The sequence below is a fragment of the Perissodus microlepis genome, chromosome 3 (genome assembly GCF_051167445.1).
Source record: "Perissodus microlepis isolate ML-2025 ecotype Zambia chromosome 3, ASM5116744v1, whole genome shotgun sequence".
Classification (NCBI taxonomy): Eukaryota; Metazoa; Chordata; class Actinopteri; order Cichliformes; family Cichlidae; genus Perissodus; species Perissodus microlepis.
Genome location: NC_140463.1, coordinates 26,970,888 through 26,986,515, shown reverse-complemented (window position 1 = coordinate 26,986,515; position 15,628 = coordinate 26,970,888). Strand labels below are relative to the sequence as shown.

The 15,628-nt window shown below is 38.9% G+C and overlaps 1 protein-coding gene across 1 annotated transcript in view; it reads left to right on the top strand.

Annotated features, from left to right (window-relative positions):
* Positions 1–5,695, top strand: part of ndrg2 (NDRG family member 2) — a 47,138-nt gene extending 41,443 nt beyond the window's left edge. The window contains exons 8-16 of the mRNA XM_084923774.1: positions 232–318; positions 574–630; positions 730–833; positions 927–965; positions 1,056–1,107; positions 1,229–1,276; positions 1,367–1,402; positions 1,901–1,952; positions 2,707–5,695. Coding sequence (XP_084779900.1) covers positions 232–318; positions 574–630; positions 730–833; positions 927–965; positions 1,056–1,107; positions 1,229–1,276; positions 1,367–1,402; positions 1,901–1,952; positions 2,707–2,870 — 639 coding nt within the window. The 3' untranslated portion in view covers positions 2,871–5,695. The remainder of the gene's footprint in view (positions 1–231; positions 319–573; positions 631–729; positions 834–926; positions 966–1,055; positions 1,108–1,228; positions 1,277–1,366; positions 1,403–1,900; positions 1,953–2,706) is intronic.
* The last annotated feature ends 9,933 nt before the right edge of the window (positions 5,696–15,628 follow it).

Here is a 15,628-nt window from a genome sequence, read left to right as displayed (position 1 = left end):
TGATTTTAATTTTTAACTGACTTTTGGTGGGATTTTTGAATCCAGCCTTCAAAGAGTTGATGGCTTTGGTTGGTTTGGTTAAATAATGTCAGCAAAGATCTTCATCCTGAATATTTCATTCATTAAGGTCCGATGTGCGGTTTGTTTTCCCTTCACCACGTGAGCCATAAATATAGATGTATATGAGATAGTGTCACACTGTCAGTGAACACTTCTGCGTTCTCTCCTCAGCTCACAAACCCAGATGCAGTGGAAGGTCTGGTTCTGATCAACATCGACACTAACGCCCGAGGATGGATAGACTGGGCTGCTCAAAAGGTTTCTTTCTCTCTCTCTTCCTTCCTTCCACGTCAGGGCTGCAGTGGCCGTGTACACAGAAACATCATTTAATCTTGTTAGTCCTAATGGGAGTTACTCATCAATGTAAAAATAGCTCTGGATATGAAATTACGTGACTTCACGCACGGTCTGTGTGTTCTGTGCTACTGATCATGTAATTGTTTATAGTATATTTCATCGCGCTTGATTAAAATAAATAAACTGCCTGAATGATCCCCCCTCTTTCCTCTCCAGCTCAGCTCCGTGACGTCCTCCCTCACAGAGCAGATTCTGTGCCACCTTTTCAGTCAGGTACATTATTAGATCCATAAGTGTTTAAATGACAGATTTTTTTTGTAAGTTAAATAAAAAATTGAGAAAAAAGGATCAAATGTTAAACCGTTTTTCTAGGAGGAGCTGTCGTCAAGCACAGATCTAGTGCAGTCTTACAGAGAGCGCATCTCCAAAGCTCCCAACCTGTCCAACATGGAGCTCCTGTGGAAATCTTACAACAGGCAAACATAACATGCTGTCGTGCATCATGACATAAATACAAATAATCGACCTTACATCAAACTACCACTGACACCATTTCTTTCTCCTTACAGTCGTAGAGACCTGATCTTTGACCGCAACAGCGCTTTCAAGTAAATACCCACTCTCTGATTTTTTTACTAAACGTTAATCTCTCAAATCTTCAAACTTCTAATCAGCACCTGTTTCTGTTTGACCCTCAGATGTCCTGTAATGCTGGTGGTGGGCGATCATGCTCCCTATGAGGATGCTGCTGTAAGTTTCTTTTATTATTTGACACTTACCTGAACGGCTGTTTGCACCGATTGTACGTTTCTGTGCAAAAAAGGATCTGATGGGTTGTAACAAAGACTGTGTTTCTTTCTGTAACCACCAGGTGGAGTGCAACAGCAAAATGGACCCGACAACAACCTCGTTCTTAAAGGTGATTTTCATGCCTGTGTCCTCAGTGTCTGCATCGTCTATCTGTCTTTGTTTTTTTTCACCTTTACTTACGTTTTCTGTTCTTCTGCAGATGGCTGATGCTGGTGGTCTGCCTCAGCTGACTCAGGTAAAAACACCTTAAGATCTCTATAATAACACACATGTGACATAGGTGTGGATGTTAAATCCACCCTGGGCAATATTTCAATGTGAAAAGAACATCTTGATACTTTTCCATTGTATCGGCACTCACAGGTGCCTTATTAAAAAACAAGCCAAATTTTGGCTTCTGTTCCCACATAGCTGTCATGAAAGGAAGATTTAACTACAGAGATCAAGATCCATTTAAAACAAAGCAGTAAATATATTGATGTCTTGTTGGTTTGTGGGGATTGACTCATGTTAAGAGTCTGCTACAGGTAGCCACAAGGCGAATTGTAGTTTTTCACACATACGTGGTAGCTTTATTGTCTTTTAGCCCCAGAGGTTGGTTTTTAGGTGTCAAAACTAAAACGGATACCCTGGGCTTCCACATGGGGTCCTCAGTGAGCACCATTATTCAGTGCAGCAAACGAGTTAAACATGTTTTTGACCTGATATGTAATGTCCTGTGTTTTTGTTGCAGCCTGCTAAACTTACTGAGGCTTTCAAGTATTTCATCCAGGGCATGGGCTACAGTAAGTTCACTTTATCAAGCAGTTATCTTCCTTATTTCTACAGAGACATGGCTTTAGTATTGTTTCCTATTTGCTTCATACTTTTATTTCGATACTTTTTGTGTCAGTTAAAGGATAAACTGCTGTATTTCTGATGTACAACTCTGTTTAGTTACATACCCTCATTATGAGCATGAATGTTGTGGTCATTTTGGGCTTTTAATGATTTCTTTGAACTGTTTTTTTTTCCACGGTGTAATGATTGTACAGCATACATCTGACTTTAAAAGCTTTGACTTCTGGAGTGGACTTTGGGAAGGCCATTCCAGAAGCTTAATGTTAGCCAATTTTATACATTCCAAAACCAGGTTTGATGTGTGTTCGGGATCCTGTTGGAACACCCAACCATGTTTCAACTGTCCAGCTATTGATCTAAGAGGAAGTTGAAGAATTTGGAGGTAGTCTAGTGAGATGTTAATAGGTCTTGGCCTCATCTGACCCTGTGCAGATTAGAGAAAATTCAAAATAAATTGAAAATTGCCCCCCTAATCCTTGTTTTTTTTAACGCTATTAAAGATGTGTGCTGTATAGTCTTTCCATGCTGGAAAAATAACAATTCAAGTAAATGATTAAAGGCCACAAATTGTCAATCATGTCCATTATGAGTGTGGATGACCACAACTATGTGTTGTCAGCAACATTTCCTTACCTTTTGATACCTGACTGTTTCCATGACTTGTACTCTTACTGACCGTTTCTCTGTGTTTCTCCACAGTGGCTTCATCTTGCATGACTCGCCTGTCCCGCTCTCGTACCACCTCCCTCTCCTCCTCCTACTCCATGGATGGCTCCCGCTCTCGCTCCCGCACCCTGTCCCAGGGCTCGCAGGGCGGCCAGATGCCGCCCAGCCCCTCCCAAACGATGGAGGTGTCTTGCTGAAGAAAAACAAAATGATAGAAAGAAAGAGCGAGAGTGGGATGAGAGGAGGGTGGAAGCAAAAGGAAGGGAAAGATGAAGCATGACAATAATGCAGAGACAAGATGAATGGGTTACTTATTTGTCACTAAACAACGCCTTTCATTCCCCACAAAGAGCATAGGAATATGGATGGTTAGAGAGAGGGAGGGAAGGAGGAAGAGGAATAGAGTGACTTGAGTGGAAAATAAAAACCCTTCTCTTTACAACCTCAGCCCAAAGCAAAGTACAACCGGCTGTTCTGCCATAAACATGAGTCTTTAAAAGGCATGAAGAGATTATTAACGCAAAGGAGGGGGTGACGAACAGCAACTAGTCCTCTCTCCCTCTATTGTCAGCCAATAGAGCCCTTTAATTTAGATTTACAGTGCAGCGTACGAAACCAATAGTAATAATCCTGAAAACGGTATTGTGGATGTTGATGCTGATGATTCTGATGTTCTTGATGATGATGATGATATTGAAGCTAATGATGATAGAAAAAAACAGTAACTTTTCTCTTTATTACATAATGACTTAAAAACGACATAGACAAAAAAAACGTACTATAGCAGAGATACTTATAACAATGTGTGTCTACTACTTTTAAAGCTAGTTTTTATTGTGTTCTTCTTCTTTTTTTTTATCATTTCTTTTATGGGATTTTTTTTTCTTCTTATATGTAACCTGTCTCAGCAAGGGGCTGAAGATACTGATTGGCTGACCCCATCATATGGAGACAGCCAATGAGAGCCATTGTAGTGACTACTTCCTCCTTGATGTTGCCAGATTGTTTATGTCTTCCATTTGGCCCTCGTCTATAAGTGACTGTAATCTTTCCCCCCTTCCGTTGGATTTTGATGTGATGGACAAGAAGCTTTTATTTTATTTTATTTTTTCTTCTGGACTGTTTGGAAGTTGCATGCCTGCTATCAACTCATGTTAATATTGAATGGATAATTTTGTTGTTTTTTTTTTCTTTTATATTCTGCTAAGTTGTGTGAATCTGTGTTCGTGTGTGTGCTGTTTCGAGTTATGACCTGGAGGTAAACATAGGTGAGACTGAGGGTGTTTTGCGCGCTTTAATTATCACCCTATTGATAGTAGTCGCCGCACATTCAGAAGTGCTTCCAATACTGCTGGCAGTCTTGCACTGCGTGTCTTAATATCCACACTTGTGTTCTACCACTCACCAGGGAGCATCCCATCATCGGTAGCATGCTCGTATGGATATTGCATTTCAGTGCTCGGTGTGGCCAGAAAGGGATCACTGTGTTCATCATCTATCTGGGTTGTAATCGCTTAGCCTTGCCCATGCACGGATACCTCCAAACAAACCCAGCTAGCATACTTGACTTCATGTGTGCTGCGGTGGTGGGGGGATGCGGATAAAACCAATGCGTACTCCTCTCCACCCACTTTATTCACCAACGGGGACAACAGAGTCATGTTTGCATATGTTTATACTGATATGTGTGAGTGTGAGAGGGAGTGTGTGGGGAGAGAGAGAGAGAGAGAGAGAGCAAATGTCAGTGCTCGTGTCTTGTAAGCACAGTTAACCAATGAAGATGGAGAAAGGCCCAGGTTACCTACAAAAGTTTTAAGACCAATAAAACCCCTTGTGACTTATCAGTGACAATGAACCAGCCCCTTCACTGCCACCATGCTCAGATAATATATAAGAATAGAAAACAAGAGTTTCTTCAGCCACTCTCTGAACTCTGAGCCAACCGGTTGGAGCCAATAAGCTTAAGCGTCCTGCCAAAACTAAAAGCCCCTCAAGAATCGAGGTGTTTATTGACCAAATTCTACCATCAGAAGTGCTCCGAGCTAAACGTGCACCTTTAAGCATCAGTTATCATAAATAAATTCATCCAGATTCTCACTGAATTGCTAATACTTAATAATTGCAAATAAAGTCAAAGCTTACCACTGCCCTGTGCCAAGTAGCCATTACACTGACTGTGCTTTTAAAGGACCATGTTTGAGCCCAGTCCATTGCATGTGTTTATATTCTAATGCATGAAAGCACGACCACTGAGTTGGAAGATGCCTGTTTCATTTAAATGCTATTTAATTCTCCTTTTTCCAAACCTGACTCATGAAGCGGACATGGTTGTGATGCGATGGAAGGCCTTAGATGTGAGCTTGGAATTATAATTGATGGTCGGAATGATGACGGCAACCTGTTTTTGAGTCACTCCCCTCCGATCCATAATAGGCTGCTTATGCAGTGCATAAACGGCCTATTGTACCATCAACATCTTTTGCAGAAGATGTGGAAAACACAAATACTGATGATATCATGCGGCATGCTTGTGCATGATAGATTGTGGCATTAAAGCATGTGGGTTGCAGACCATTGTGCTGGAGTGTACAATGTAATTGCTGGGCTCATTTCAGGATTAAAGCCTAGAAATTTTAAAAAGGCCAAATAAGGAAATCAGAGTGGTTGAGCAGGGCTGTGTGATTGTAAATGCTTGTCCATTTTGTCTTTTTTTTGTCTCTTAGTTTTTACAATTCAATTACATTTTTCTTTCCCCTTTGATTTGTTTTAATGATCTTTCTTTGTTTTATGTATGTGAAGTGTTAGTTTACTGTCCCGATGTGCTCACAAGTTAGTTAACCGTGTGATAGTTCTGGAGTAACTTTTTTAGCATTAGCGCTTATAAGGGAGAATAATATAATTAACAATAAAAAAAAATAAAATTAAAGAGAATCAAACTTGTGTGGCTAATTGCTCTGTGTAACACAATGAACATCCTAAAAAAAAAAGCAAAGAAAATAAAATTAATAGAAGCTTAAGAGAACTGTCTTGTCTCCTGTCTTTTTTTTTCTGTGTTGTGTTCAGCATGGGAGCTTGGAGCTTGTACCCATTGGTGACACTGCTGAGCTCAGAGCAGCTGAGCAGCAGTCCAGTGAGGGCACAAGAAATTAAAAAAAAACTTTTTTTTAAAGATGTTTCGTATTTGTTCTGTGCTAACCAAAGATTTTTTATGTTTTTATTTTTGTATTATTCTGGAACTCAATAGTTGATCACCTGGAACTGGTGGGTTCACATGGTAAGCAGAGTAGTGCCATCAAAGGACCAACTTGCTAGCATATAGTAGTAGTCTATAGTACATTTTAAGCTAGCCGTCTTTTCACTTTTCTTATTGTTACTGCCTACTAACATTTGGAAAGATAATTGAATATTAGGTTCTGTTCCACACAATTTCCTCTACAAACACATTGCAATTTTCACATAAATGGATAAATAGGCTGGTGCATGCTAAAATTTATTTTGAGCTCAAAGCTTTAGCATAATAGCATATTAGCATTTAAACATGTACATTTTAATAGATCTCATTTCTGAGGTTTATTTTCCCTTTATGAAAAGTTTTGAAGTAGATTGTACATTCTTTTACTTTTGAGTCCAAAAACTACACATTGGAATTTTTAACCAGTATCAGCTCTTTCACTTACCTGCAAATAAAAATCTATGATACTGCTTTACTGAGTGAAGGGCAGGTAAGCTTCACTACTACATTTCACCAGACAGTGGCAGCAATGAAGTGTCTTGTGCTTCTGGATGTAGTGCTGCAATTAAAATGTGATTAATAGATAAAACTACTAAGCTCTAAACAGCCACAGATAAAAGAGGAAATATAAAATCTTTGCTGTTGAACAATTTCATAGTGTTGTTTATAAACGGATGTGAATACAGTGGAATTTTAAGTATATCAGATAAGTAGTCATTGACTATCATGTGGGCTGATATTTGTTTTGTTACACTAAATCACAAGTATCTCTAAGTAATAAATAAAAAGAGTGCATGTCTTTACAGTGCCTCAAAAATGTGTCCAAAAATTACTTCTGCAATCCTGCAATTTACATTTCCATTGTTTCCTACATTTAGAAGCGTTTTACACCTGTTCTTACAAAAAAAGCATAAAGATGTTGAAAGTACCCAAACACCTGCATAGATGAGAGGTGAAGGTAAAGAATTTCACATTTTGTAGCTGATAATTCTAACCAATACTAGCTTTTTTCTCATCTGTCAATAACACTAATTTCTAAACTAATACACTCTGAAATCTATAAATGGCCTGTATTTGTATAGCGCTTTACTTAGTCCCTAAGGACCCCAAAGCGCTTTACACGTTCAGTCATTCACACATTCATTCACACACTGGTGATGGCAAGCTACATTGTAGCCACAGCTGCCCTGGGGCGCACTGACAGAGGCGAGGCTTCCGGACACTGGTGCCACCGGGCCCTCTGACTACCACCAGTAGGCAAACATGGGGTTAGTATCTTGCCCAAGGATATTTGGCATGTAGACTGGAAGAGCCTGGGATCGAACCACCAACCTTCCGGTGAGTAGGTGACCCGCTCTACCACCTGAGCCATAGCCACCCCCAAATATATATAGTTTTAAAATGATCATAACATTGTTTGATTATAGTGTCCAGTGTCTGCAAGCTTCAGTATGATGTTACACCAGAAAGTGGCAGCAATGAAATGATTATCAATGTTATGATTATCCCTGTTCAGCCTTTATGCTTTTGCCTCTAATGCTGAAATGATCTCCTGAACAGGGAGATCATTACTCTGGCTCTAAACAGGAGGACACAAAAGAAAAAGTGTAAGTATACACTACCAGGACATGAGAATTGTGATACAAAATTTTATAGTAATATTTCTAGAAAGTTGTGAATACAGTGTACTGTTAGATAATTTGAAGTATAGTAAATAGTCACTGAGCACCACACTCGGCGTGGTTATATAAGTGTTTTGTTGAACAAATTCAGATTGACTAAGTAATAGAGAAAAAGTGCATTATTTTATAGTGCTTCAAAGTTGTGCATAAATTACTACTTGTAAGATAAAAACACATTTAAAAGTGTTATACATTCAAAAAACAAAAGACAAACCCCAGACATTTTGAAAACACATACATTTGAATGCCTTGGTGCCTTGGATGAAGCTAAATGCATGAAAATAATAAATGGAACTCCACAAACTGTCTCACTTACTGCTGAACTTTATTTACATATTTCTATGGTTATAACTGAATTCATCAGGTAGGATCTCAACACTTAAAGGGACTAAATGTGTTAATGTCACTATGATCTCTTTAAACTTGGTCAAAACATATGTCTCAGCAGTCAACAAATGCTGGTAACTGGATGCCAAATAACTCAATTTAACAACAGCATAAAGTATTAAGTAACATAACCTTATGGTCCATAAAGCAAAAAACCCCTGAAACAAAACCAAATCTTAGAACGTTATAAACCATATGACATCTTTTCTTTAGTAATAAAAAAAAGGTTAAATTAAGATAAACATTTCATCCATCCATCCAGTTTCTTTCTATTTCCTTGAGTTCAAGTCATGGGAGTAAGCCGCCTAAGCAAAGAAGCAAAGACCTCCCTGTTTCCAGCCACCTTTTTCAGCTTCCTTGAGATATAAGGGGAGTGTTTGGGTAGCAGTCAAGGACAAAGGTCCTAGAGGACCAATAACTAGCTATCAAAGATAAATGTTTCAATTATACAAATTTGCAGTCATTATATTTTAAACATATCCATCCTCCATACTGATTCAGATACCAATACATCAGTAATTTTATACAACACGTTACAGGCTCAGACTCAAATAGTGCAAACAAAGCAAAACAATTGGTTTACTCAATGCATGCCATATATTACATATGATATTCATAGTCATAAAAACTGCTAAATAGAATTCATGACATTAGTGTTTTAATCAGTACTTTAAAAATATAAATAAATGCAAGTAAAAGAAAATCTTAGGTAACTTTTTGCTCGTATAAACTGAAAACAAATAATGGAAGGGACACCTGCTTTTACTAGTTTCTTTAAAATAGCTCGTTTGCTCATATTCATATTGTTTTGCTCATGCGTTGGAATACTTGTCTTCTAATCAGAACTTTTCTTTGTTTTTAGTGTCCTTCCTATTTTTGAGAAAAAGCCTCCCAGCGAGAAAATTGTGTCTAAAGTATAGATACAATTCAGGCCCAAAGATTCAAGACACCTAAGTTCATTTAGAATATCAAAGGAGGGGTCACTGATGAGTTGCTGGCGCTTTAGAGGGTTTCTAGAGTGGGTTACACAGAGTGTTTCCAGTGAAAGGTTAAATGAGGGCAGGAGATACCCCAGTGGAACCATAAAGTAGATTAGACTCTCTTCCACTTTTACATTCCCACCCATGTCTCTGCTCCTCTCCACCTTCTTTATGGCCTCTGTAATGTTTTCTTTAAAAAAACTTAACACACTGTATCTGGCTATGAAGTGTTTGTGAATTCTGCTGGGTGAATCACTGCTGTGGTTCTCGGTGTGCTGTTTGGAGAATCTATAAGTGACCTGAATTTGGTCACAGTAAAGCTGAACAGACTTGAGTGCATTTTTCAAATCATCCAAAGCTTGACTGATGCAGTCTCGACTCTGAGCCCTGTTTTGCTGCTTCAGAGTTGTAAAAGCTCGGTTGTAATATGCAATAGCTCCCCAGCAGGGGTCTTGCTCTGTGGCTTTAGTGTACATGTCAATGCTCTCTGCAAAGTTCCCCTTTTCGCGTAAGTCATTACCAAAGCCAATGTAGTGGTAAAGATTAGAAGAGGGTGATTCTCTTTGCCTGAGTTTTAGCCTGGCTGCGTCCAGGTCTCGCTTTAGTCTGCCTTTCAATTCCTCAGTAGAGTCTTTGGCATTGAAGCTTGTGAGTAGCCACATACCCCAAAACTCATTCAGAGCAGACAAATCTGAAGCTGCTGGCTTGTTGTTGCTGCTTTTGTACAAATCATCAAGTTCATTCAGATACTGATTGAAGAGCTCCTCCTTCTTCTTTATGTTTGGGATGTCAGACTCCAAGTAGCTTGATAGTTTGTGAGCCACTGAGCTCTCTCGGCCATCTTTAGCCAAGTTTATTTCTGGATCTGACTTTAGAGTCAAAATTAGTTCCAGTATTGAAGACATGTCTTCAAATCTTTTATTATTGGGGCTTTTTTGATACATCTTAATCTGTTTCACAAAAAGATGTTGGTTAAATTTAGTTAAATTCAGTAAATCATCCATTAAAGAGAGAAGATTCCTTGTTAAAAGCAGCATTTGAACTGGATCTGACAGATGACTAGAAGAGATGATGAGCTGAGCAGATCCTGGAGCTCCTTGTCTGGCACTGCGACCAAAAGCCTGCGCCTCCACACGAGCGTTCTCAGGGAGGAAGGTCTGCACAACAAACAAACCTCCAGCTCTCTTTACTTCTTCAGTAATCTGAAGGTCAGTTCCACGACCTGCGAGGTTTGTTGCAATTATAACTTCTCCTGCTTTAAGCTCCTTGGAAAAGATTGAACTATTGTCCATGTTGTTGTTTATATAAAGACTTTTCTCTTTGACTTTATCACCTAGAGCTTGGTGGATAATGTTTGCGCAATTGATGGTCTCACAGATGACCAGCACAGCTCTTGGATCCCTGTATGATGTAGGCGTTATTTGTGCAATGACAGCATGACAGATTTTTTCAACCCATTCTTCTTCACTGCTCACGACCACGCCTTCAACCTCAAACAGCTTCCTGCGTTTGAATGAAGGGATCTGACAGGTTTTGATACCATCATAGATTTTCTGCAGAGTCTTAGTTTCCATTTGTTTGCCAAGAGTCCCAGACATCCCATAGATCTGATTGCCATACTTCTGAAGCAAGCCAACATTGGACATGTAGTTTGTTATGGCTGTCATGTCACTCAGCTTTGACTCGTGCTTCATTTCAAGAAACTGTTGTAGTCCATCACTCCATTTCATGCAGTTTTCAACAACACCTGTGCAGCTGTAGTCTACAGGCACTATCCCATGTTTCTCTATGACATATTCATGATCCTTTGTCATGGTTTGTGCATAGAATGCATTTTTAATCCAAACATTTAATTTAGATTTGACCAGATCTGAAAAGAATCCTGGGACATAGCAGATGATTTCAGCTAGGCTCAGTTCACATGGAGTAAAGCGCAGTGCACTTCTTACTTCTTCTTCTGCAGCTCTCAGTGCGGTGCTTTCATCAGAATACATGTACTGACAGAGGCCGCCACTGGATAAAAGCAGTGACACTCTTTGTGCTTCTCCATCTTCACCTTCTGCCTCTTTGTTAAGTTCCTCTATTGTGCCACTGCTGTTTATGCAGTACAGAGCAAAGTGGCAGGATGGGAATCTCTGTTCTACTCTGTTAAAGAACTCAGCCAGCTCCTTAACAGTAACACTACTGTTGACACTTAGTAGAGTTAAGGAGCTGTGACTCTTTCTTAAGTTCTCGACTGAGCCGTTCGTCAGTATGCCTGTGTCTTCAGCTATCTGAAAAGTAATAAAGTCATTATCTTCACCCTTTATGCTTTCAAGCGCAACTTGACAACACAGGTGTTTTGGGCCTACAACTGTTTTTGTATCAATCTTACCATACTGGTTAACAGTGTTAGATATGAAAGCCAGGAGTGGGTTGAGATGCTGCAAAGCAGGTATGTCACTGCTTAAATAGACCATATGATGCCCCTTGTCCAACATCAGTGAATCCACTTCATCCACTATTGCACACTGAAATGTTCTCTGCCCAAGTATGTCCTCCCTGTGAAAGTGGTGTCTAAGCCAGTCACCAGCAAACTGTTCGGCAGTGCCATAAACAACTTTACACTCATAGCACTTTTTTAATTCTTCATTTAATTTGTTTGTGTTGCAGTCTACGCTGATCTTCAGAAGTTTATAAAATCTTTGCCATTCCCCAAAATCTCTTTCTGCAAGAACTGATGAACTTGACATGATGTCTACTTTTTCACCTCTCAGAGCTCTGAAAGCAGCAAACATGGCCACTATACAGGACTTGCCCTCCCCAGTCCCAACCTGAATTAACCGCCCTGTTTTTGAAAGAGCCATGAGACACCAGCTCACCATCTGTGTCAGTCGTGGCTTATATTTAAACGTTTTTTCCACTGCCCAACAGAGCTTCTGCAAGGTGTTTTTCAATTCCCTCCTCACAGAATCATCATTGCGATCCTGTATATGAAATGTTGATACAATGTCTCTGACGTCTTCTAGAAGTCCATCAACCTGGTTCAAATGTTCTTGGCGGATTTCATCAAGTATTTCATCCAGGGTCTTCTCTCTGTCTTCAGCCAAAAACTTCTTTAAGGTTTCATCTGTTATACTTTCATCTTGGACAAGTTTCAGAAGTGTCTTTCCACCATTGCATTTCCAACATGGAGAAATATAATGAATCTCTATGCAATGCAACATTTTTATCATCCATGACACTAGATTTGTTAATTTGTCATTTGTTGATTTTTCATATCGTTTCAGAAGAGCTTTGAACAAGTCACTGACTTCCTTTGGGCCCCATTTAATGTTTGTAACCAGACTGTCCAGCTTCTTGAGGAGAAGCTCCTCATCATTATCCATTTTCGAAAAAGGAGTGGAAAAATCTGGTCAGAAAAGAATTTAAAAAGTTGAGGTTATCTCTCTGAAATGAAAAGAGCTGCAGTCATTCTCAACATTGCATATTGTGAAGTGACAATCAAAAACTAAAACCTGCAACAAATTTAGCATTTTTACGTTTTTTGTATTTTATGTAATATAGTTTCAGTCTGATACTCGCCTGTTAATGAGATGAGAACACAGTCGACTTGTGCTTGTCAACTCCTCGGATCAACTGCAGCCTCTGTGTGTCATTCCAGGTCTTTATTTAGTTTGTTTTACTTTCTCTTTCACCTGCCTACAAGGGAATTCCCTGCAATTCCCACCTTTATGATGCATTTAGTGTAATTTATTTACCTTCAAACTGTGTCCTTCAAATACAAAGAAGCAGATCTTGAGGAACAAAAAAAATGTATTTTATTTGCTACTTAAAAACTCATCTACAAAAAAATCTATATGTACAGTCTATATTTTTGCCACAGCAAAACTTTTATCTGCATTTGAAAACAATACTTTCAAATCACATCTCTCTCTCTCTAATATGGGGGTTTTAAAAAGGGAATAAAGCTTTCATAATCATTTTATTTATTTGCTTTATTTATCTGCTTCATCCTTTCTAGACTTGGTGCCCTTCAGGTCAGGTCATTGTAACTTTAACTAGACACCGCAGGCGTTGCCTGTTTGGAAAGAGTCATGCCACATCTTTGGCAAACTTGTTTGTCTGCAGTAAGTAAGGTTGGGCGATTGGATGAATATATAAACTATCGATTTATTTATTAAGAGCGATTTATTTGCCCATGAGTAAGCTAATAATGTCAAGGTCAAGGTCAAGGTAACTTTATTTATACCCATAGGCAAGGTAAATTTGCTTTACAGAAAAAATGACAGCATTTGGCATCCCTTTAAAAAAAAAAAATGTTGGTTGAAGCTAAGAGAAGCAGTCAACATAAAAAGTAATAGCGCTGTTTTGACAGCACCCTCTTCCTCGTCAGAGTGCGCAAAATGCAGCGATTGATTTAAAATTGATTACGATTACGATTGAGTTATAATCCAAAAAGTAGCTTTAATAATACTGAAAGAAACAAGAGAAGGCAAAATATTCCCTCCAAACCAAACTTATAAATTCTAAACGAGCAAATCAGTCGTGCATGATCACATTGCTCCACCCATCAAAAAGTCACCTGAGTGAATATATCACCTATCGTAATTTAATGGACTGACGATTGTCGGTTGGAAAACTGTTACATATCACCCAACCTTCGTCTGCAGAATGAATTTCATCATATGTGTTACACATGTGTGTAAAATACATGTTATTTTAACATGTGTAGGTTTTTTCCATCCCTTTGACAATCGTGGATTTTCTTGAAACTATCAAGTCTAAAACACTTTATCCTCTGATTAACTGATGCAAGCATTTTTAATTTAATATGATTAAACATTGAATCAGATCTAAATCCCTATAACTATTACAATCAATCAATTATAAGTATAAACATGCTCCTATAGCATAACAGAAACATGGGTTCCCTTAGGGGTCAAACATTCATGGGCAATGATTTTTTTCTGCACATACTATTTTGGGCTTTTCCCTGTATGTGTATCTGACATGCCTCTCGCTTGTGAAATATTTCATCTTCAGAACCTCTTTAACTGTCTCGAAAGTGAACTGTGAAGAATGTTCACAGCAAAAATGCATAATTAACATCGTCAGAGTTGAACCCTTCAGATGCATTTTTAATATTTCCATGATATTTTAGATATAGTTGGACATGATAAGTATAAAAATTGAGCTTCCTCTAATAAGAGTTCTATAATAATAAATAAGAGTTAGATATTCTGCCTCAGACTTTTCTACTTAACACTTCTAGAACTTATTGCTCTGTAGGGCAGGACATGGTGACTATAAACAGCCTGCCTGTTTGGCTAAAGTCATGTCACTTCTTGGCAGGCTTGATTGTTTGTAGAACGAATGGCACGATACGAATCATTGGTTTTATGGTTTTTCTTTCATTTCTTTGACACTGTAACAGTTTCTCTGTAGCAAGTATTAAGCCTAAATCAATTTGTCTGTCGTAGACTGGCAGAGCACAGTAGAAATTATTATTAGCAGACTAAACAGAGGGGAAAAGGCAGTAACCACAGAGTGAGCATTTGACATTTGAGCTATTCCAATAGTGGCAGTCAGGCATTGCATACTTCACAGGGCGCACACAAACACATGAATAGAGTTCATACCTGGCTAACACAACATTCTGGCTATGAATGAATGTTTGTTCCAGCCTTACGTAGTCAGCTTGATCACCAATGAGCTGGAGGGGAGTCAGCATAGCTGAGCATAGAGACACGACAGGACTCAGGGAGGTGACCACAAATGCCACACACACTGACCAAGAGAGAGAGAACAAGAGCAACCATGACAGTGTCCACTGATTAGCTGGTGTTACGACCCGGCTCAAAAGCTGCAACATAAAAATAGGAGACGAATACCAGAGTGTTAGTAAGAAGAGGTTTTATCTTAAAATGGCATAGCAGGCTGGCTGAACTGGCTGGTGCCACCAAGGCAAAGACTAGTGAGCTCCCTGAAAAGCCTGCCTCAGGTATGCTTTCATCCACACCTGACTAGGTATGGCCAATTAGCACCAGCTCAACACATTGAGGAGATAAAAGCATACCTGAGGCAGGCTTTTCAGGGAGCTCACTAGTCTTTGCCTTGGTGGCACCAGCCAGTTCAGACAGCAGGCTATGGCATAGCAGGCTGGCTGAAATGGCTAGTGCAGAGGAGTGTAACAGCTGGTGAAAATGTGCTTTTCTAGCATGCTTAAAGATATCATTTTTAGATGTAAATAACAACAGTATGACTACCTTTTGAACAGTATTTACTTTAGATGGTCTATCAAAGTTGGAGAAATCAGTTCTCAGACTTTCAGTTTAACACTTCTTGGACTTACTGCTCTGCAGGACATGATAGCCATAAAATACAGGTAATTCCAGCTTGGATAAAGTCATGCCATGTTTTGCCAAGTTTCTTTGTTTGTCTGTGGAAAGAATTGCATGATGTGTGTCAATGGTTTTCCTTTCATTTCTTTACAAGTATTTAATTTATTGGTATTGGGCCAAAAATAGTTGATCCTATGGTTAACTGATACAAGCATTTCTTTGTAGCTTTTGATTAAACATTTATTAGCCACGTGTTAATTATTATGAATAATTGTGTTGTTTAGCTAGATTTTTGAAAGAAATCCATTTATAAAGTCTCTGTATTATTTTAGAAAGTTTACTCATGTATAG